A 24,211-nucleotide genomic window follows, 5' to 3' on the forward strand; every position below is an offset into this window, starting at 1 on the left:
TGTAGTGTGTCTAATTTAATTTTTGGCTATCTTTGGGAAGTCTTGGTCAAAAATCTTTTAATATTTTACTTGCAACTATCTCCAAATATACTCACTCTCTACAGCGTTTGCCTTCCACGTTCTGCTTGCACAGACAGACGCCAGTCTGCGGATCGCACTGTGGAGTGTTGCCATACGATCCAGATTCATTACACCCGCAAGGCTTGCAACCCTGGTTGGTGAACTCGTAATGGTTGGGTGCGCAAACGTCGCACTTGTCTCCAGTTACTCCTGGCTTACACTGGCATTTACCTTCAGCATTGCACTGGAGGCTTCTGGAACCTTAACGATGACACAAGTATTATTGCTTTCCATTATGCTTAATTGTAAAGATAATGGTGGAATATTAGTAAGCTAAATTAATAGCAAGCATTAGTGTAGACAAAGAATACTTTTAAATATATATGTCTATGAATTCTAAACGATTTTGACTATGATAAACCAAGGAAACTTGATGGACGTGTCTAAAAACGCAAAAGACGAGGCGCTTGGTAAGAGATTATCCCGCCCTCACAACTGCCACTGCATATTCTGTTAGACAGGGTCAGCAGTGGCACATATTATACCACCAAGCGGTGAAGGTTGACTCTGGAAGCACAATTTTTTTTTATAGCCTTAGTAGGCAAACAAGCATATGGTCCGCCTGATGGTAAGCAGTATCTCATCCTAGAGGCACAGCCAAACCATTGCCTACTGTATAATATAATTGGTAACTTGTAACTCATGAAATGTATTCCACCATATCTGCTAGTTATGTGAATGAAGTTTCGGATGTGACAAATATTATGTGTCCACCACCCTATGTGCTGGTGGATTTGAATAGAGCTTGGGAATAAAAAAATGGGGGTCGACAATTCGTAAGTGGACCCACCACGAAAATTTATCTGGTTTGAAAGTAAAGTACTAAAATGATAGCCAGACTTCACCTATCAATGTAGGCAGATAATATTGATAGGGGTCATATGGCACGGTGACCTCAACATAACTGTCCAACTGTAACAGGGGTAAGGCACTTTCTCAAAATTAAAAAAGTCCACCGGAACCAGCAAAATATTGAAAGTGGTCTATGAAAAAACAAGTTTGGGAATCTCTGGGCTTAGCCATGGAGTGCCGGTAATTGTAAATTGTAAATAGAACAATGTCCTACTTACCAGTAGGGTTACAGTTGCAAGGCAAGCAGATATCACCAGAGCCCTGGAAATAGTTTTCCCTGCATCGCTCGCAGTTGGCGCCGTCCCTGTTCTCGGCGCAGTCGATGCAGTGGCCGCCGTGTCCAGTGCGCTCGTAAAGGTCCTTGTCGAAGTAACACTTGTTGGAGAAACCGTTGCAGTTGCAAGCTGGTGGAAAATGTGGAGAATAAATAAGATATGGAAATTTTCGCAAGTTTGCGCTCTGCCAGATTAATACTTCTTAGAAATTATTTTAAAATTAGCTTACAATAATAATACACATACATGTTTAATATAGTTTATGTAACAAAGTTATAGAGGATATCTGAATATGTCTACTGACATTCGTATCTAGAAGGCCGAGCAATACAAAAGAAGAGAGTTAAGCGACTGTGAGACCTGTATTTCTGTAGGTCTGTAACATAAATAAACTCATATCTATAGCCCAGGTGACACATTTCCTGTATCTCAGACTGTTCCAGAGAGAACTTTAACGCCCGAAATTAATAATGTATCTACTATCCAAGACTGAAACCTATCTTAGATTGCCGACTATCTTTCGATTGGTCTCCTATCAGCATGCCAATATCTTAACTCGCCTATCCTTGCTTGCCTTCAACGATAGATCGCTGGCAATCCTTTCCAGATGCGTTCCCTCCTGACCATTCCATTTTATGCAGAATATTCCATCCGTAAAATAAATACTTTTTGTATTTTCCATACAAACTATTCGTTTCAATATTTGCCTAATTGGAACAATAAGACTTGGAGTAATAAAAAATATTTTATGTATTTTAGCCCTCAAAAGAAATAATTAATAATTAGTACATGTCATATTTAAGATACAAACTTTTTAATTAGTTTCCAAAAATGGAACGTGAGTAATGTGGTTGCTGACATATTTTGACACTGAAGTTTAATAACATTGTTTATAATATATTAATAAATCTTTAAAGGATTTAGTTTTTAGTATGAAGTACGCAGTAAACTCGGTGCCATATAATAATAATTGGACTCTGTACACATTATCCAGTGTTATGGAACAAATTACAATTCCGTTATACATAATTGTTGCATAACTTTAACCGTTTATGCAGCGCACGCAACGGAAGCTCTCAAAAGTAATCAATTTTAGCCGATTTTGGTCCCATTGGTCATAGTGTGATGATATACATATACCCTATAATAGCCATCCTCAATAAATGGGCTATCCAACACTACAAGAATTTTTCAATCCGAACCGGAAGTTCCTGAGACCAGCGCGTTCAAAAGAACATACTCTTCATCTTTATATAATAGTATAGATAATGTATGGATATTTTGCCTATTTCTATGTTTTAACTTTCAACTAATAAAACTATGTTAATTTGTAATTATTATATTGAATTACAAATGTAGATAAGCAATAAAATAAATAGCAGTGATTGTAAAGGTATTTTATTTTACTAAGTAAAGAAGTTATTTGTTAATGCTGTTCTTTCTCCAACATCTTGATTCTCTATATTGTTCTCATAGTTAATAATATCAGCAGTTGATAATTCTACTTGGGTTGGAATTTCCTCTAGCCTGTGATTCCGAAAAATATTGTGCAAAACTGCAGTTGCAATTATTATTGTGTGAACTTTAGGTAAAGATAAGCGAAATGTCAATGCAATCACAGGGAAGCGACGTTTCCATGTACCAAATGTCCTGAAAAAGATAATATAAATATTTCCTATTCCTCAGCAAAAGTTGATGGAATGGAGAAACACCATAGTTCCTGAAAAAACGATGCAATTGCCCCTTGTTTGTACCTATCTAATAGTTCGGTAGGTACGGTATTTTTTGTAAATAATGTCAAAAATTATTTACCTTGTACATAGAAGTAACACGAATATACGAGATCAGTTTAACTAACAATGATTGGCAAGCAGATTTCGAAAGCCTAATCCAAACGTGAAATCAAACTCATCCAGGGTCTGCATGTAGTTAACTCTTTTCATTACCCGTGATGAAGCGCGACTTTCAGTTTCGCTATCAGTATTGCTAGTCCCTCCAAATCACTGTCGTCACTGTCACTAGAGAATATGGATATTTCCATTGCCTTTTCGTTTCCCTTAAAATCAGTGTAAGCGATATTCAAAACATATTGAGTAAACTGAGGAATTGGTCCGATTGAAAAATGTGATTGTTTACAACAATCAAATCAAATGTCAAAACGGGTAGATAGAGTATTGGCAAGCGTAAACTGTCATTTTCATACAGAGGGTAATCTATGATCTGTAATCCGTCCTCTCAAAGATCGATTATTGTTATAGATAGCTTACTGAATCTATGGATTGGTTATTGGCATGCTTTATCCATAAAAACGAATGAATTATCAATCTTAGATGGCATACATTGGATTAGGATTGGTTATTAATTTCGGGCGTAAGTCTATATCTATTATTTGTCTAAGATAACCAGAATCTTACTATTCACAGTTTGTTCTTATCATCAGTTAAGTTAAAAATGTTACTGTAAGTCACTATGTCATATTTGCAGATAGCTTTACATAGTCACAAGAAACACCTAAATGTTCGCAGTATCAGCAAATAAGGAATCACTGCCAGCCATTGTTACATTAGACAAATTGATGGGTTAAGCATAACAAGCCTTTTTTGCCTCTTATTTATTATAATTATAGTTTTAAAGGTGTCTAAGATTTAGATAAATTTAAAAATAATTATATATGTAAGGTCAAACTTAACTTTATTGCTTGATGCCTAGACATGGTCATTGCATCTACCGCAAAAAAATGTTTTTATTACATCCTTTTTTATTCTTAAGTAGTACATATTTACGGTTTTCTGATTTATTCCTTTACATGTGCTATAAGACATTGTTTCTTTCTAAGTTTTATAACTATGTCAACAGGAAGTACTCCATATCAATTGATTCCCTTGTGATATTGCAAAATATGCTATATAACGGTCATCATATCTTTTCATTGCATTGACTTACATATTTTTTCACTGCTGAAAGGGACCATAATCCCGAGTTTTTGCTAAATTTCATAACTTATGCGAACTGGATAGCTCTACGCATTTCATAGAAGAAGGGTCTTGACAGACAAATATTGATCCTACAAGGGATGCTTTTAAGGTACATACCCTAAATTGCTTGAGGCATACAGTTCCATATTTTAAAGTTAACAGTATAGTGGATCTATTTTTGGATTATTATATAAAAATAATAATTGGGAAAGATGTTGTCACTAGACATAATTTGATGTTCATTAATATTCTTATAAATAAAACTACAAAAAATTATAAATGTAATAAATAACAAAATAAATATTAAACTGGTGTATAAACTGTTACATTAAGGCTGGCTTGCACAACTTACTAAAAATGTTTAACATTAAACACATTTAAAACTTCGTGCTGTCACTATCGTTCATTAGGGGTTGAGGAAGACAGCACTATGATTTAAATATATTTAGCGTTAACAATATGTACTGAATGGTTGTGCAAGTCAGCCTGCAATTCTGGGTCATGATGCATAATGTTGGTAAATAACACAGAACGTGACGCGCGTCATTCGTTAGGCGAAATGTTGTCATTTGAATCGAATACATCATCTAATATTAAAACATCGCAAGAGCAATTGCAAGAGCAATCAACATCGCAAAGCTTTTAATTTTGGTGTTGTCATTACTTATTTGAAACCAGAAAACCGCCAGCATGTAACAGTTGACTAAAAGCCAATTTAAAATACGATTTCAATCTTAATCTCATATCAGATCCCGAGAATAAATCACTCAAAATTAGCCATTTATTTAGAAACATGGCATAATAACTTTATTCTGATTGGTCTATTTTGGGGATCGATCGAAAAAAGATTGAGATAGTTTATAGAAATCAGAGGTATGTTTACTATATGCCTTATAGATATAAAGATATACCTTTACCCCCTTATTCATAGACGTTTTTTATCTAACGACCGAGTAAAGCTGTGATAACAAGTCTGTTTCTCAGTGCTGACGGCTTGGCAGTCTTCTCATTGCGTAGACATAGAGCCGTTGTGATTGGCTAATATTGAGATACAATAATAATAGCCAATCACAACGGCCCTATGTCTGTTTCTCAGTGCCGTTTTGCACTGAGAAACAAGCTTGTTATCACAGCTTTACTTCGTCCTTAGATAAAAAACGTTTATGAATAAGGGGGTAAAAGTATAAATCTTATCTATGTGATACAAACTTAGATTTTTTGCATGTAGTTTTAAACTACAAAATAGAGTGTCGCAAGCAAAAATCTTGAATGTATGATTATATTATTATTATATTAACAGGCAGGGCAGTTTGCTCAACTGATACACCTGCATTTAATTTGGTAACATATTTGTAATACATTGTGTGTAGCTAGTATATAGAATATAAGTAGCCATGTACTGTATAAGGTCAGTATAATTAAGAGCAATCCAATAAAGAGACTAACACTATCAATGTGTGTGCATCAGCCCTATATATACTGTTAAGACAGTTTTTAAATGTTTTTATATTTTCAACTAAGGCCTCATCTTATGAGAACTTATTCCAGTTTTACCACTTATTTAACAAATGAATAGCACAGCATAGATTTTATTTATAGACAACCCAAATATAAAATATTGTGTTATTACGTCACAAAGCCAACTAACCCTTGCACTCGTGAACGTTGGTCGGAGAGGCCCGGCCCCACGGCGCGTCGTTGTAGAAGTCCAGGCATCGCTCGCACTCACGGCCGGCTGTGTTGTGTTCGCATCTGAAAACGAGTTGTGGTTTATGAAGAAGCAAGATATGGCTCAAAAATATTATGTCTATATTCAAAATCCATGTAGCGTATAGTATCTAAGCAGATAGAGTAAATAAATCTTAGAAAACTCAACAACGTCTTTCAACGATGAAAAATGTGATTAATTCCTATACTTACTTGCAAGCCCTCGCCCTGGTGCCGTCAGGCAAGTCCTGCGTGTCGCAGCGTGACGCGTGCCCGTTGCACTTGCACCGAGCTCCGACTGCCACGTCGGCAATGGCATACCAATACGATTGCAGCACTTGTGTGTCACCGAAGATCTCATCACCGAAGGTGTTGAGGCGGTCAAGCGAAATACGGAGGTCAGTCGCTGTTACCCAATCCTGTTGCAAAAGGGTAAAATTTCAATGAAAGATAAGCTAAAATATCTTTACGTCTTTATATTATGAATTCAATATTAGTAATTTTATTATTTTAATTTAATTTTTGTCTACTTTAACCTTGGCTACTTTTCCCCTTAAAATATAAACATGTATAAACTCTATAGATACTCTGAAACTATGTATTGACCTGACCCAACACTTAAAATTTTTAAGTCATTAATGACTTCGTTATAGGCCACCTTTTCCAACCTCAGCCCGTAAAGTAGTTAGGCCATTGTGCATTCATTAATGACTTAACATGACAAAATACCTCAATATCAATAGTTCTACCCTAATTTACAGTACCTGTAACTCTGGACTGCTGTCAAAAGTGTATGCAGATGGTCTTCCTTCAAGGGTTGAGAAAAGCACATTCCCTCCAGTGAGGGGTGATATGTCTGAGTACTCGCTGGTGCAGAGAGCCCTGGTTTCAGCACCAAGGTCAGCTGCTCTTTGCTCATGGATGCCATATGTATCTCGACAGGAGGCACTGGACAGATGATAAAATATTTTGATAATTTCACTTGTGTTGATTTCCCAATGCTATTATGACTCATCAGGGAATAAACATTGTGCACATGATGTTCTAATTATTCTGTACTTCATATTGAGATTTTAGAACAGTGTTATTTAAATTGCAAGCATAATATTGATTGCACTTATAATCTGATGTATTTCTTGAAATAATAATAACCTATACCTTTTTTTGTACTCTAGAGAGTTCGGAATCCAGTTGGTAGCTATGTAGTATCCAGAACATATTAAGCTTTAATTAAAGCTAGCAATAGCAATGTACCTGAAGTATTGGAATGGCTCCCAGTCTCTGTCCTCGCTGGCCTTCTTGTAGATGGCGAAGCTCTGCGGACGCGGCGAGTAGAACACGATTCTGACGTATGTGATGTCGTATGCTTTGCCTGTGCATAAAATTTTAATTAGTGTATGATTCAGGTATTAGCATCATATTGGTCCCCTTTTAGTTACTTTACACTCCTATAATTTAGGTTGTACTAATTTATTATTTCAGAAATTAATTAATGATTTTTCACAATTTTGGTAAGTACTTTGGTACTTCTATACTACTTATGTCGAATCAAAAGGGAAAAATAAAAATGAATAAACGGACGGGAACACAGAACAGGGCGCTGCGGTCACGCAGGCATGATATAAACATTATAATCAGAGTATAAATGGCATCTTTATATAAAATGTGGGCGCCCGTAGGTAATGCGAGCAACAAAATAAAGTAGGTATTCACTGGATGTACAATTTGATTATTAAAATAAAATACATTTCTACTTGTATATCAGAGCAGCGTGTTCAGGGCCCCACTCCATGTAACTTCATGCAATCATTATTCTAGTGCATTACAATGTGCATTCAATTACTATTTAATTTTGTAATGGTATTCCCAAAATATAGACATAGTCTAGTTTGGGTAAACATGTTTTCTTTTTTTATAAATTTGTTTCTTTACTCCACTGTCTGTAAAATTTTTGCTAATACAATAATTACTACCTAATACCGCCAGTTAATTACAATCTGCACTACAACAATATTTACACAGAACTTCCACCGAACTGTCAAACTCAAGTCACTTGAGTCAAGTGTCAGAACTCCATACTATTTCCCGCCATAACAATGTCGTTTCATTAGTCTCATCATATGTCACACACATTCAATATTCGAACTCCATAGATACGATCTCACTGCACATTGTAGTCAGGAAGCAGTACAAAATTCATTCACACAGTTTGTGGAGTCCAGTGCCCAGGTCCACAGAGTTGTATTTGAAAGGTTTAAATAATCTATATATTGAATAGCAGAAATTTATAGTTACATTTCCTGTAATCAGTGCTGTACCAGCAAGGCGTCCATAGTGACCCACGTAGGTTATTGTGCAAAGTAACTTTACCATACTAGTATAAATACAAGATTATTCTGTAAGTTAACTTAAAAATATATGATAAGTAAATAATAAAGAGCTCGTACCCAAATGCAGTGTCAGATTGACTTGGTTAGGATATCTGATACCCTCCTTCATGGTCTCCGACTGCCACCAGGTCTGGTTCTCGAGCTCGTGGTGCAAGTCAGTCAAGAAATAACTGGAGAACTGCCCGGGCTGGCAGAAGTCACAAGACCTGCGCATTCAATAAAGTACTTTTGTCAATTTAACTTCCGCCATTGTGCTTGGCTCTTCGTAACACAGCGGCTGGTGAGCGGGTTGTGATCTTCACTCCACGGTTAAAGTACCTAATCTATAAATAATGCTTAATGGTTTCACCAAACAGCGGAAGGAACGGGACAGCGACGTGACGATAGCGGAAATGGGCGGCTTGTAATATACTAGTTAATATAGAATAAGATAGAGGTGCCATCGAGCGCCGAGCGCGTCGGCTCTGTCCACAATTATCCAGCGTCACGTTGTGGCGACATCCCGCCCCGTTCTATGTTTGACGAAACCGTTAAATTTGCAAGTTGTAAGGTCCACGGTAGGTCTTATAGTATGGCAACGTAGTCATATACAGCACAATGTGAATGACTGATGGATATATTTATTTATTCCACTAGGAAAAAATAACCATATTTTCGCATATAAGTACTTATATTTTTTTGTGTACAATTGGCCACCAAAGTAAAAATACAAGTGAAAAGTGTATCGGCGATTTGAATTTTTGGGAATTAGCCACTTACATGGATTATTATAAAATAAAGCTGTAACATGAATAAATAACTAAACATAGTAGTAACCTGGTAGAAGTTCCTGCCGAAGTCTGGATGCAGTACATCCTGACGCCGTTGTCTCCGCAAGTGTTGGTCGCCTCCATCTGCACCATGAAGGCAGCGTTTTCGAACTCCGGAATACATCGCTGAGGAAGATATAAACATTACATTAGACAGAAATCTACACTCTATCTAAATTCACGTTAACTTTGAATATATATCGAATATATGCTCAAATTCACATCTTAAAACTCGTCGATGCTCGTTGGCTTTTAGTTTCTCACTATTTATGCCTTTGGCGTCCGTGACATCACAAATCGGCCCAGCGCAGCGGAAGATCACCGTTGGTTTTTATCAGCACATGCTGAGCTGGAGTCGTTTTGTGACGAGCAAATAGATTAAAAGTATTTTATTTGTGTAATCATTATGGAATTTTGCTTGTTACAAATAAATATTTTCTTTCTTTCTTTCAAAACGGGGTGGCATAGTCTTTGCAATTGTTATTGTTAGTTGTCATTATACTGGGAACCCTAACTCCAGTAAAGTCACATTTAAAACTATCAAATGCACAGCGGACGCGGGGGCACGCGATAAACTATAATTACAAGGCGATAACGACCTATTTCCGATGCACTGAGTTTGAGTATTAAATCTTGACCTACTCAAGCGGTTCCTGGTTCGATGGAACAATATTTTTAGATAGGTAAACACGACAACTGCGTATTGTGACTAAGTGCTTGTATTGTGGGATTTGCTGGGTTTTGGAGCTATTTTCAATCGTATAATTATGTCATTACTGATTTTCTTAGCACAGTAATTAACGAATACTAGGTGAGTAGGTATGCCGTATAGGAGAATCCATCTCGACCGGTTTCTGCAGCTGGTCAGCGATGTGTTTCGATTTTATGGTCGTTTAAGGTAATCATTATCGTTTACTGGGCTCATATTAGTGACGAAGGTAGTAAAGACCTTCAGAGCCTATGAAGTTCTAGATAAAGTTTTTGCTAAGGACAGTCGTGACATTTAACTATTGAAATATTAAAACATTACCAATATACCTACTATTACAATAGCCTCTTTACGTACTTGCGCAATGATAAATGTTAGGTTATAGGGGAGAAGATTTTAAGAATAAATAATAATGTTATAGATACTTCAAATGCCACAACTATTATTGATGATATTCTTTACAATACATAATTTAAAAGGTACCTATACTCAAATATTTGTGTACATTGCCTTAATTATATTGCAACATTCTGAATACTCATGTAAACCTAATAAAACATAAAACGAAGGTAGACAAATCACTATTCAGAGCGTCTGCATTGTTGACTCACATCCAATTAATCTATCCAGGAATTAGAATGCATCCTAGACGTTAAAAAAACATCGACAGAGGAAACCCGCCGCTCCAGATGGTTTGCCGCCAAAATAGTTGGTCTATAATTAACTAACGAGTAGGGCGTTCACTTCGCTCCTGCAATGCTATTACATCAGGGCCCTTATTCTGTATGACAGTGTAAACGCGTAACGCGGCCGTGTCATGTTATCTTCGAGAAATGTGTGTGGAATGGTATTCTGTAAGCCAAATTTCTATAGTCCTAAACATGACGCGTTGTGTTACGTGCTTGTTACGCACTGTCAAAATAACGTGCGGGATAGAGAATAAGGCCCCAGACGTGACAACGGGTATAATTCCTGTAGAGCCATTTATACTACCAAGTTCTCACAGCAATATATTGCGCAGAACTTTTAGATGCGTATTACTGTCAGTGGTGTAACTACATCCTAAAGGGTCCGTGGCAAGTTTATCGAATGGGGAGAAAGCCTGACATTATATATCTGTATATCTAGAGGCATTAAATGAGACTGCCGGGTGTTAGAAAATGTCCTCAGCTATGGCCCCGCATTAGTCTCACTCTAAGATCGCCACTGCCTATATAGATTTTGCCACCGACATTTTTTAGGATCCTAATGCACAAAATTGGATAAAATTATCATTTTGGGATTTTGCCGGACATACCGCTCTATAGTTACGCCACTGCACTGACGGCAATATTTAAAAAAATACGCACAAATACCACTTGCCGCAAATGTTTACACGGTAATAATCGCTTGTGGAAGATAACTTCTTCAAGATTTTTTGTTAATTTACACCCCGATTAACGTCAAATCATGTGCTCACGGCTCCTTTCCCTGTCTAAGTATAATCTCGAATATTATCCGCCCGTCTTCGTTCCGTCTTTGAATTATTATTTTTTTACATTATATTAGAACAAAAGTGGCTCCAAATTCATACTTTCACATTATTTAATGCTCCCTAGCCTGCAACTGGTAAAAAGCCAAGGAAAAAATTATCACACTTTTTCAGTCAGAAGATATATAATATTATAAATAACTTGTTCAGTATAAATTATAAAAAATTTAAGTTATTATCTAAGCGTAAATAAATGTCCGTTGCTGTGATAACGAGTAGAATTAATCTAACATTTATTTTGTTAGCTATTTAGGCGGCAAGAGCAACATCATTCAGCCCATTTATGAACGTCGAACCAGGATTTGCCATTTTTAACAGTCCGTTTCCCGCGCAAAAATGGCGTTAGTATTTTTTTTAGATATGATGTTGAAAAACAATGGTAATCTGATTTTATAGTCTGTTATTATTACTCGACAGTGGCGATAAATAAACGGAAACAGCCATAATCTAAAAGGAGAAGAATGAATAACATCATTCCGGTGTATTTATTTCGTTTTATCTATATTCAATTTAAAAAAAAGAATTATTACTTTCGCCGTTTATTGCAATAAGTGTCTACTACTACTACATAAAATGTGATCCAGTCAGACCTATTAAAACAAACGGAACACTCAAATGCAGTGAATCATGAAGGTGAATGTGTGTGTGACCTTGTTTTAGATGTCGTACATCTGTAAACTACCAAATTAATGATGCTAGCAAAACGTTACATCTATGAAACTCCAATAATGTAAAATACTAGTGACAATTATTATGTTACTAATTCATGTGGGCTAATACTGTGATAAAGATTTTGTTCGCTTATAAAATGTGATAATTACTGGGCCATGTCTATCTTTTCGTAATAAAAAATGGGCGATCCGAACCATAAATATAGTTCCGGATTTGTTAATATTTTCTATACACCGCGCTCTACGAGCGGCACCGGCCTTCGGACCGTAGAGTTGCAATCTTTGACCTTTATTTTGCTCCTGGAAATAGAGACGCACGCGCAGGGCATTCAGGGCGGCACAAACTGTGTGGTATACACAGCTAAGTTATAGCATCAGCCTTTTACTTTGTGACAGTTATTATAAATAATGCAATGCATCATAAACTATACTAACGCCACTACAAAACCGAAATCACAAACAGTGGCACAAAATAAATGCGTCTACACTTCGTCCAGTTCAAAGCCAACCTACAAAATTCCAAATCGACAAATTCAAGTCACAGACAAGTCGCGTTTGTTGCACAAAAATAATATTACATACTAGCTTCCGCCCGCGTGGATTTCGGACTTCAAAAATGGAGGAGGTGCTCAATTTGTCGGGATGTTTTTTTAATGTATGGTGGTATGCAGGTGGTCCGATTGTCCGGTCATTTCCGTCATACATGATTTCTGTGTAGCCTTAACCATTAAGGTTGCACGGAAGCTTAAAAAATGGAGTAACTGCTCCCGTTTTTCCAACATTTCCCTTCACTGCTCTGCTCCTATTACTTGTAGCGTGATGAAAAGTATACCAGCTCAAGTGTATAAAAAATAATTGTACCAAGTTTCGTTAAAATCCGTCGAGTAGTTTTTGTTTCTATAACGGTTATACAGACAGACAGACAGACAGACAAAAATTTTACTAATTGCATTTTTAGCATCAGTATTGATCCCTAATCACTCCCTGATAGTTATTTTGGAAATATATTTCATGTACAGAATTGACCTCTCTACAGATTTATTATAAGTATAGATATACTCGATCTATTTTATTTTCAAAATTAACACTCAACAATTTTGAACGCAAATGTCAAATGTCCATTTGCCTACAAAAAAAAAAGAAATTTGAAATTAGAATTATCAGGCGTTCTATATTCAAAACGAAACGGCCCATGTCTTAAACTAGAAAAATGATACATTGACCCTCGCAATCAGCGTCTATTATAAAAACTGTTGCCATGTTTTCGGGGAGATAATCGCGAGGTTATCACGCTCTGTTGTAACTCCATTGATACGTAATGGGTTCGTTTAACCACGCAGCCTTATCACAGGCCAGCGGAACGCGCTATCACATCCGCTGAGATGTGGTTCAATTGTCATTGTGAGGGATCAAACGTAGTTACACTGTCGGCGGCTGTACGAGCTTTTTGTAGGCTGGCAAGGAAGTGGGTCACCTGATGTTAAATAATGTATCACAATTCCAAACAATCCACTTATGCTAAACAAATATACCTAAAGATTGACTCGACTACTTTTGATGTAGAGTAGAGAAATATTTGATGATTAAATTGTGGTCATACAAATGGCGTAGGGTGAAAAACTAATACGCACAAATACGGTCTGCAAATTGTTCTAATGATAATTAGAGTTTACATAAAGTACGAAAGGAAAACCGACAGAAATCAGGTTATATAAAGCCTTCGCCACTGGGTTATACTGACCGCGTTTATATCTAACTCTGCATTATATTTTATAGTACGCAAAACTGTAAAAAGAAAGATTATTTAAATAATAAACAACTCTACTATAACCAATTACAAGGCGTGTTTTTGTTTATGGCAAAACGATAGAGTAATTTTGGATCAGAACTGGGCCGTTGTGCATTCCTTAGGGCTTACACCCAATAAAATGAGACATTAGTCTAGGTAATTGGTTTTATTTTACTTATTTACTGCAGCATGCATCGAAACAGCTGGTTTAATGTTTATTGATACTGAAAGTGTTACGGGTTACATGATTGACGGATGCGAGTGTTGCGCCTGGAGGAGTTATTATTAAGCAAAACAAAACGGTTATCGAGAGCCTCGGTTAGTGACCTACATAAACGACAAGTATGATTGATTCTTTTGAATGAATTAGTACTAAAACAGTACGAGCAATAGAACGAATCTGCATGAACACGATTTCTTCAACATAACTCATTTTTACTAATTGAATGACGCGACGAGACGATCGAGCTATCCCTATGGTTAGTGAGACGACACACTATTATAAATACTACTATACTTATAACATAATTGTTTATATTCATTTAGTATAGGCTCGACAAAGTGTGCATTAATTCCGCCTCCGTCTAACTCTTTAGGAACAGATGAGACAGCATAAAGTTATTATAGTATAGACCATAATTTTATTAGTCTGGGTAACCAGCCAAATATTTTGTCATCCAAACATTCACTGATTAGATTACTAGTTTATTAGCGGCGCCCTTTTGTAAAGATGGTTTTGAGGCCTAATTTTGAATTCATCAGGAACTGTCCCCACAAAATATCGAGAAATATCTGTGACCACACTTGTGTTGGAGGAGAACTGAGGTCTATGGTTTAGTTTCGTTCTGTCTTCTAAGATTTTAATGAAGATTTACATAAGAGTAAGTACACGATATTGTTAAATATAACAAACAATTAAATCGATCGCATGGAGGTTCCGCGGCTTGCCTTAAACAGTAACATTACTCAGATCTTTTAATTTCTGTGCATAATAATTCCCAATTATCTTAATGAATCGATTGCATTTTTCAATAGATCGACAGAAAGTAGTATAATTAAGTTGTTTATCGCTATGCGGCTTAATGCATAGTAGTTTGTCTATTAAGCTCGACACACGGATAGATGCCGACCACGAGCCAAACTGGGTTCATCTAAAAATCTTAGACTAGCAAGTTCTTACAAAAATATGCTACTTTCGGATGAGTTTACAATAATATTTCAATAATTCTATATTGATACGATTCTTCGCATTTCTGCAAGTCTAAAAAATTTCACATGTCACTTCCGCGATGGTTTACACGCGAAAAATAAGTCGCCGAAGTCAACCTCTAAAAAGATTTATGCTAATCTGAGCCTCGCTAAATAAAAAAAGCAAAGAATATGGTGGACCCATCAAAAGGAGAGATTTATAATACTTATAGGCCAATACAAAAAATCGCTTCTAAATTTAGAAGGGCCTTCTATGGACGGCATTACATCCGAATGGATACTAACTCCCTTCTTGAAAGACAAGACATGAAGGGTTATAGGAAGCGGGGGGGGGGGAGTAATCGAGAAGGAGTGAGAGGGATACAACCTGGAAACGTTATATTTATTTTTATTGAATTAAGTATGGAGAGAGGGGTTGTAAGTAAAATACGATATGTATGAAGACCACTCTCCAGGGGTGGGGGTAATGAGTCCACACACTGCTCATTGAGCACACACGATAGTGATATCAGCTACCGGCGTCGCTATGTCATATTGCCGCTTGCGCCAGCCTGTGAAACTTTACGATAAAGTTTGGAGCTCTTGTGACACTGATTAATGATGAAGCCTTTGGAACTTATATTCAAAACTTTATTGTATGCACTCTCATTTTGGATAAAGTATATTTGTACATCGAATTTTAAACTTTAATATACATTATAATACACATGTAATTTAGATATACATTATGAAAACTGAACGATACACAAATGCATAGCATTACACTCACCTCTACATATTCAACTTTTGATACGTGCTGTACACTTTATTTTGGTTACCAATCAAAGAGCATCGTTAACCTCAAACTTACACATAAACATTGATGTATCGAGTATTTATATTAGGCATAACATAATACACTGTCGCATACTCTACATACAACATAAACTATCTACAGTATAAATACCAACTCTAACAATATTCAATCACGGTTAAAATCAAATCAATTCAAACAAAAACAAATTAGCAGAGGCTAGAGACAAAAAGGTAAAGCTCGACTTACTTGCGGCTGTCCGTCCGTGTTATAGCAGGACGCTAGTTTGGATCCTATCCTGGGTGTGTGGTAATAGTCCTGGGCAGTGACGAGGGCCACAAAACTGAGGATTAGTGAGGTAATAGTGAGGCGCGCCATAGTGAGAGAGCGCGCGGTGCCGACGTCAACGCGTCAGCCCGTCCGCCAAGCACTGACGCCCGGCCTGTTTCACAACACTGCGGTATAGAATAGATAAATTTGGGTAAGGTGCGCGTAGGACGTGTTGTCTCTCAGAGGACAGGCTTTATTTTTTAAAATAAAGAAATACATATTAATCTAGAAACCTAAATGAAAAGTAGAAAAAATTAAACAAATATAAACATAGGTATCGTCCGTGATAAAGCATGCTTTCGTGTTTTAATTATAATAGACCACAGAGCCTATGAATATTCCATTAATTCCACATAATACGAGTTATTTTAGACCCAAAACTTTAAAAATAAAATCAGTATAAAAATATTTTGATTTTAATATTCTAGATGTCTTAAAACTAGATATCGAGTTTTTTAAGAATTAGCTCATGCTCGATGAGTGTCTAGTGTGTCATGGTCTACTAACGTAAATTTTTCCCCGAAACAAGAGTCTCACAAGGACCTTATAAGTAGTTAATGCCTCTATTCAATTATAAACAACATAAAAAATAGAATTATGTTTTTAATCTAAAAGTGTAAGTCTGCAAGATGAATAGGTAATCTATATAAATTGCAAAACAAAAAGCAGGTGAATAATTTCGATGCGGAAACACGACATTAAGTGCAACACTACTCAATAATATTCTAACGCTTTAAGAAATCTAAGAATTCAAAGAAAATTCTATATTAACAAAGTCACAATTATGAATACAATCGCAATAAAAAAATACTTTATTTATCACTTACGCGAACAATACACTTATAATACGTGTGAGTAATTTCATCAATAATTATATCAATCTCTACATACCCGCGCGTCTGCGGGCGCTATGATGTTTGCCGGGCCGACGGAGAGAACGTGGCGTGGCGGCCTTTTTTTATGCCGACCGGGCCCGCAGGCCGCAGGGCTTTTGTCTGTCTTAGAACATCTTTCGGGGAAAAATCGTCGAGCCGTGCAAAGGGCGCCGAACACCAACGTTTATTATGAATGTTTATGTGTTCGGCTGCTGTGCGAATGCAAAAATTATGTAGGTTATATTTTGGTAATTTTATTATGCTTTTAATTTATTATAAGTCTACGGCGTAGTATGCGTTGAGCCGGCTATGACCATGGCCCCGCGAGTTCGATCTTTGTATAGTGACAAATGATGCGCTTTTTTTTAGTTTTTGCGGTTTCATTCCTAATAGCCTCGCATACCTTGACACCCTAGAAGCCATGTAGAGTCAGGACTCTGTTAGTGTCTTATGAGTGTAATTATTGATAGCGATTTGTGTAATGTCTTTGTCAGAAATATGAATCAACTAGAAGTGTAGTACTTAATCTAAAAATTGGTACGTATTGTAATAATGCGACGAAAATAGGCTCGGCAAAAATTTCTGGCATTAATTGCGTCTATCTCCCCAGGTAGAAAAACTTAAACTTAAGAACATAAACAAAATATGTATGATTTTTAAAATTATATCAAGCACATATTTACCCGACTACAGCGAAGCAAGGAAGGGTAATCATTTTAGCATTTTATGTGTGTGTATGTATCCAGTTTATGTTCAACTCTACCATCGCTCCTACTGAACCGATGTTGACAAATATTGTGCAACAGTTATATATTTTTCCAAAAATTTTATTTATTTTTCAATTATACGTAAAATAATTACAAATTGTAGCAAAATTTTAAACTATGCATAATTTACTTAATGCTTAAAAAACATACTTAAAAAATTTAATATTTCTACAAAGCGGTGTTTACATCCACCGTTTAATACTTTAATGGGGTAAGCTCTTATATATTATACACGGCACAAGGCACATCAGATCTATCGTATTACAAAGCACAGGCGGCAAGAGTGACCTATGTTTTTACTTGCAAATGTAAGTAACGGGATACCACGGCGTATGATGTCGCAAATAATTCGCACAAAAATGTATTCTAAAATTCGTGCATTTGTATATCAAGGTAATATCATACTGTGAAGAATGACAAATATATTTGTGTGTAGTAAATATTTGTTTTAATGTGGTTTTCATGTTCCTTGAGGTATCAACACCATCGTAATGTTATAGATAATATTGTAGTAAGTAAATAATTTCATCTTATTTCTTAAGTAAAATCAACTTACATGTAAATTTTATTCAATTAGTACAAACTATTCATACCTACTTATTTTGAGCACAAGAGATGTTCAGAATCCTCGTATCTCTTTTCTTCCTTTAAGACCTCCTCTTCCACCATTTCTACGTTCCGGTAATAATGAATATTGATTAAAATTTGGCAATCTATTTCTGTACATGCTTGAAGGGAGAGCATATAAAAACATATTTGCGTATTTCAGATTTGTTCCTTCACATGTGCCGTAAGACATTGCATCTTACCAAATTTCATGAGTGCCCTAAAGGTTTTGATTGCCTGGCGATATCGCAAATTATGCCAAATATGTGTTATAAAACGTAATTTTACTAACTGACTTACAAATTAGATTCTTTTATAACTGAAAGAAACAATGAACCCGAGTATTTGACATAAATTTCCGCTTGATACCTCTACGTGTTCCTGTGAGAAAGGATCTTGGCAGACGGGCAACAAAGTGATCTTACAGAAGTTCCTCTTGAGGTACGGAGTCCTAAAAATAAACTGTTACTACTCGGTCATTTCTAATTTGATAAGTATACTTGCTAAAATGTAATTAATGAAAAGCCTTACTCTAAGCCAACTTTATACAATTAAATGACGAGCAATCCACGATTATTCTAGCGTTTACCACGTCAGTGGAGAATAGCCTTTATTTAAACATGAATGGGCTGTCTGTTGCTTAAAGTGCATTATGTCATATATATTGCCATTTTATCTCTTTATCTCTCTCTTTAGTATAGAAACTTTAAAGCTCAAGGTTATACGTAGTATTATAGAAGGGTGACCGAAAATAATGGGAGATTTGATTACAGCCCGTGAACTTCCAAGAGCATTTTATATTATAACTAGATTGATTTGATATGATAACTAGCTTTTGCCCGCGGCTCTGCCAGCGTGAGAATAATTTCTAGGATAAAGCTTTCTGGTGTAAAAGTCCCGCTATATATTTTACCGGGATAGGAAATAAGCTATATGCTTCACAGTTTCAATTCGAACTTTAGTACCCGAGATTAGCGCGTTCCAATAAAAACCAAACAATCTGTTCCGCTTTATATAATAGTATAGATACGGCTTTAGGCCTTCAGAAAATGGGTTGCCTTAATTTTTAAAGAGACATCCATCCAAAGGCGACGTCGATACCCTATAGGCCATGAGAAAAAGAGCTCTTTCTACTTTAACCGATGCATCATTACAAATACAAAACTGTTGTAAATCGTCCAACAATTACCAACACGTGTGTACCATCTGTTTGCAGTAATAAAAACGCCGCAACCAACAGGCCGCAATAGGCATATCTAAAGGACTGTGTAATCCATTACAGATGTATTTTGGGTCTTAATTGGGTAATTTTTATTAAAAGGATGGAATCGTCGCTTGCTTATAAAATGGCACGACTACCCAGTTGTAAAATACCAAGGTTCAAATTATAAAGCACATGGAGTTGTCATATCCTTGTCGATTAAAATCCCCGAAATAAATAAATATTAAAAAAAAAAATATAAAGCGCCACAAAAATATACGACACACGTCACTAAGGGCCTGTGTCATAACTTGAATAAATGTCTCAGATAAATATAAGCCGACTAAATACAAGTCACACTCTAATCTATACTACCAAATAAATTATACTGAGTACTATCTACATTAGCAGTTTACGATAACTGTTCAATAATATTGACTCCACACTTGTAGAACAGGCCTTTAGTGTACAGCAATTATTATATGTTTTAGACAAATACTTATGTATTTTCATTGCTTTGTATAACCAGATGAGCTTGCCGTTCGCCTGATGGTATAACCGCCCATAAACAGTAGAAACACCATCCAACACCTTGAATTAAAAAGTATTGTTTGGCATTCCATTGCGCTCGCAATTCTAACACAAGAGTTGTTAATATGTCCATTAGTTACAAGGGCTATAATGTTCTTCAAACCAGAACACAACAGTGACTACATACTGCTGCTTGGCGGCAGAAACAGACATTGCGGCGGTAGCTACCTAGGCGGACTCTCACATAACAGAGACCTACCAGCAATGTTTCATTGAGTACCAATATAATGAGTGTGTTGGAAGAGCATCTTTGTGCGAACGAAGATCAATATTGAATTTACTCCTAAACAAGCTGTATTTTTATGTAAGTCTCTAGTACTCAGCTTCCTGCTCTTTCATTGAAAAGTAGCTTGTAACTATCCATTAGGTGGACTTTGGCAATTAATATTTCCTCACCATTTTTTGTCATTTCATGAGGGCCATACATAAGTGTCGCTCGGTTAATTAAAATTTTAGTAAAAGTATCGACCGTTTCGGTAGCGAAGTTATACTTAACGAACGCGTAACGACACCGCTGTTCAGGTCCCAGGTTTAAATCCCGAGTCAGTGATATTGGATTTTTTTGTATCAGCCCGAAGTCTGGAATTTGCGCCCGATTGGGCTCGCCCATATCACACTTGAAGGCAAGTAAGTGCCTTGGTTGCGCTTCTGCCTACCCCTTCTGGAATTAAAGTGTGATCTGTATTTCATTTAAATATTAATCAGTCTAGTATAGGTTGTTGTCTCGCTAGCTTCACTCATTACCGCCGCTTATATTTTTAAGAAGCCCTGTATAAAAACCGTTACAAGCGAGAGGTCACTACAATGGGTTACACGATAACAATGATAACGCAAAGGAATTGATTAGCGACGTAAAACTTATATTAATAGAATGCTTCGAAGTGTACGTAATTAGATTTGTTTAAGTGGTGGGCAGAGATAGATCTATTTGCGAATTAATATTCCTATTTTAGCATAAAGTTCTTTCATGTATATATCGTACAATATATCTTGACAAAATTACAGAATCAAATCATTTAATTGATTTCCTGGTTTAGGAATTGAATGTTGGTCAAAATAGCTTACCTATACAGTCTGATATTACTTTTTGACATTTCACGGTCTACATGATCAAGTCATTAGATGAAAACCTATATAAAGCTATATAAACTGTGGATAATGTTGTTAGTTGTACAATTATCTCCGATATATGTGTAATTTAACTTTTATATAATTTATTGTACAATTGTTTTTTATCGCAAATAAATAAAATAAAATATACCTAATGTCTAGTGTGTATTCCCCGTAATATCTTTGGATACTACTTTTAACCACAACAGTGCAGGTTAGTGGCAATGATAGACACAGCGATGCTTACTTTACCTCACTTTACTATAGCCTGAAGCCTTACTATATCTATTGAAAACTGTCAATATACGTTAGACATATTGCAGCTCAACGGCAGAAATAGACAGTGATCCCCAGCCTCACGCCCTTATCTAGAAAAAGCTTTAATTTAACAATTACAACACGGGATGTGACCCGTTATCAATGCATGTACTTGTTATCTTTAAGCTTTATAAGGATAAGGTAATTAGGTCTTAGTGTAATTTCAGAGAGTCGTTGACTCCGCGTGTTGCAATCTTCGCTTGGTGCAATAGGCTGAGAATTGGAATTCCGAGTTCCATGTTCGTTTTGGGTAATTTTTGGTAGTTTGTAAGATATTTTTATATTTAAAGCTGAATAAGTAAATTAAGAATGTATACCACTTGTTATGCAGTAGACCGGAATAGTGACAGACTTTTATATTTAGATACAATAATTTTTTTTTTCTTGTATACTAAAATGTTATGTTAATTGTCTAAATATGAAAATATATGCAGCGATAACTGCTTGATATCAACCTCATTTGAGAAATACAGTCCTAGGTTACAGTGGTGAAATTTTGTGAAAGGGAACTCGAACCAATATAATATACTGATTACTAATATAAATGCAGTCTGCAAATCGTCCTAATGATAATTACATTTTACATAAATTACGAAAGGAAAGGCAACTGGAATGGGATTATATAAACTTTTCTCCAATGCTGGGTTAATGTTGTTAGAATCAACCACGCAATGTTCTCTGAGCATCAAACTAAGGACTTTTGAGTCTTGATGCCGACCTTTCTGGTCCGATTAGGCCTGTGACGAGGTACCAAGGACGTTCGTGACCGTCCTGCTTCGACTGGACCTGCGACGAGGTATCAAACTAAAGACTTTCGTGACCTTTCTGATTTGACTGGACCTGTAATGAGGTATCGAAGTTCGAACCAAGGACTTTCGTGACCTTTCTGGTCTGACTAGACTTGTAAATGCTTGCAAAAATGTTTCGAACCACCAAGGACCTTTGTGACCTTTAGTCCGACTAGACGTAGGACGGGTTGCAAAAATGTGTAAATGTAAAATGTTTAGTTTAGATTATTTACAGCCTTGTACACAATCCAAATGGATGGTTTGTAAAACGAGCCAGGTCTCACCCCTTTTAACGGCCCGCCTTTGCGCAATGTTATGCTCACTAATTACTGTAAACCCAGGTTTAAAAGTTTAGTAACTTAATGTTTTTAAAAAATGTTTATTTTATGACGTGTCACGCTCACAAAATGTAAACTATAATAATAATAATAATATCAGCCCTGTATTATATACTTTCCCACTGCTGAGCACGGGCCTCCTCTACTACTGAGAGGGATTAGGCCTTAGTCCACCACGCTGGCCTAGTGCGGATTGGTAGACTTCACATACCTTCGAAATTCCTATAGAGAACTTCTCAGATGTGCAGGTTTCCTTACGGTGTTTTCCTTCACCGTTAAAGCGAACGATAAATTTACAAAGAATACACACATGATTTTAGAAAAGTCAGAGGTGTGTGCCCTTGGGATTTGAACCTGCGGATAATTGTCTTGGCAGTCCATTCCACACCCAACTAGGCTATATCGTTGTAAAATACATTATCTCAAAATTTCATGTTTAAAAATAACATAAATAAGATATACATGATAGTTAACTTTATGGTATATCATATACGCAACTGCACTTATATCATTTAAATTAAACAATTACAAGCTTTTCTTATTTTGCACATCGAATTTAAATCTAATCCTCAAGCTATTAGATTTAAGGCGATACCTCAAGGTCCATTTTCATACATTTTGTTTCACCTTTAATCTGGGTAACTAAACAAGTATTGGCAAGTAAAGAATTTAAATTCACGTCTAGTTAGTGATTAGTTCTCGCAGTTGAAAGAAAAACGTAAAAATAATTAATAATCATGGATATTTCGGCCTTTAAAATTTCGTCATATTAAATTTTAAAGGCCGAAATATCCATATCTTTACTTGCCAATACTTGTTTAGTTACCCAGATTAAAGATCAAACAAAATGTATGAAAATGGACCTTGAGGTATCGCCTTAATATAACTTAAGTTAGCATATAAATAATATCCACAACAGTAAAACATGGATTAAAATACCATGTATTTTCCATGACCTTTGAAAAGTCAGTAATTGCAATAATAGGACTTACTCGGTTTTCCCTCGGGCGTTCTACCACGCGAGTGAACTGAGTTTTCACCACCAGTTGCCGTCGTTAGTTGATGGTGACCACTTGTATTTCACCATGGATGTTAAGGTATGTTGTTATTAAACTATTTTATTTTATTCGTATTTTCCAAAGTAATGTTGCGATCAGGTAGAAGTTATTATTTTGTTGTATTGTTCCTTTTTTGTTTTATTTAAGTCGGTGTCCCCAAAAAATGGCGCGCTTACCGCATTTTTAGAAGCTATATATCCCAAATTTATTATACATATATAAAAAAATATTTAACATCATATTTCTGCAATATTTTATCTTTACTTTGGCTATTTTTTTTTTGAAATGTATATTGTTTTATTAATTTCTCCTTAAGTACACATAACATACATATTTTAATAAGGAACATTTTAGTTGTTTAAAATTTTGCAAAGAACCTAAAATCGATTTCTTGACCAA

At 35.9% G+C, this 24,211-nt stretch overlaps 1 protein-coding gene across 1 annotated transcript in view; it reads right to left on the reverse strand.

The window, feature by feature from the left end:
• Nucleotides 1-16,267, reverse strand: part of LOC115439918 (laminin subunit gamma-1) — a 31,448-nt gene extending 15,181 nt beyond the window's left edge. Inside the window, exons 1-9 of the mRNA XM_037443932.1 lie at nucleotides 16,080-16,267; nucleotides 9,136-9,254; nucleotides 8,377-8,525; nucleotides 7,184-7,301; nucleotides 6,694-6,877; nucleotides 6,143-6,348; nucleotides 5,871-5,974; nucleotides 1,191-1,376; nucleotides 96-321 (exon numbers count right to left, since the gene is read on the reverse strand). Coding sequence (XP_037299829.1) covers nucleotides 96-321; nucleotides 1,191-1,376; nucleotides 5,871-5,974; nucleotides 6,143-6,348; nucleotides 6,694-6,877; nucleotides 7,184-7,301; nucleotides 8,377-8,525; nucleotides 9,136-9,254; nucleotides 16,080-16,208 — 1,421 coding nt within the window. The 5' untranslated portion in view covers nucleotides 16,209-16,267. The remainder of the gene's footprint in view (nucleotides 1-95; nucleotides 322-1,190; nucleotides 1,377-5,870; nucleotides 5,975-6,142; nucleotides 6,349-6,693; nucleotides 6,878-7,183; nucleotides 7,302-8,376; nucleotides 8,526-9,135; nucleotides 9,255-16,079) is intronic.
• Nucleotides 16,268-24,211: the final 7,944 nt, after the last annotated feature.

Source organism: Manduca sexta, chromosome 27 (assembly GCF_014839805.1).
Source record: "Manduca sexta isolate Smith_Timp_Sample1 chromosome 27, JHU_Msex_v1.0, whole genome shotgun sequence".
NCBI lineage: Eukaryota > Metazoa > Arthropoda > Insecta > Lepidoptera > Sphingidae > Manduca > Manduca sexta.